Below are 498 nucleotides of genomic sequence, written 5' to 3'. Positions count from 1 at the left end.
ATCGAGGAGGCACCCACTCTGGTGGGGCCCTGCCGGCGGGCAGCACCCCAGCACCCCCCTGCAGCACCCCCTCACCTTGGGGCACCCACGCAGACACGCCGCCTTCTCATCCGGGTACTTCTCCAGGCGCTGGGGCCCTTTGCTGGAGGATTTCCGGAAGACCAGCCAGCACCGCCGGTAGATCTGCCGGACGGAGCAGGTGGGGGTCCCCATGTCCCCATCCCCGTGTCCCCATCCCCTTCCCCACGACCCCTGCCTGGCCCTGCCAACCCCCCTCCCCTGCTGCTGAGGACAGAACGGGATGCTGGGGACGGGGACAGCCCCAGGGCTGCCGTCATCCCTCTGCCCCGCCAACACTAATTACGGCGCTTAATTAACGAACATGGGCAAGGCTCCCGACGGGACCTCCATCCCGGGACCTCCCCGGCCCCTCTCCCACAGCCCCTGCCTCGGGGGGTGGCGGGTCCATCGTCCCGAGCACCTCCCGTCCCCCCCCCA

The 498-nt window shown here is 69.9% G+C and overlaps 1 protein-coding gene across 4 annotated transcripts in view; it reads right to left on the bottom strand.

The window, feature by feature from the left end:
- The window catches only part of DOK4 (docking protein 4), a 3,146-nt gene that overhangs the window by 1,873 nt on the left and 775 nt on the right, over positions 1–498 (bottom strand). For all 4 annotated transcript variants that reach the window (XM_014947661.1, XM_014947653.1, XM_014947669.1 and 1 more), the window contains exon 2: positions 76–183. In XM_014947661.1, coding sequence (XP_014803147.1) covers positions 76–183 — 108 coding nt within the window. The remainder of the gene's footprint in view (positions 1–75; positions 184–498) is intronic.

The sequence above is a fragment of the Calidris pugnax genome, unplaced genomic scaffold, assembly GCF_001431845.1.
Source record: "Calidris pugnax isolate Ruff unplaced genomic scaffold, ASM143184v1 scaffold30, whole genome shotgun sequence".
Classification (NCBI taxonomy): domain Eukaryota; kingdom Metazoa; phylum Chordata; class Aves; order Charadriiformes; family Scolopacidae; genus Calidris; species Calidris pugnax.
Note: the sequence above shows the minus strand (reverse complement) of the source record. Positions and strands in the feature narration are given on the sequence as shown.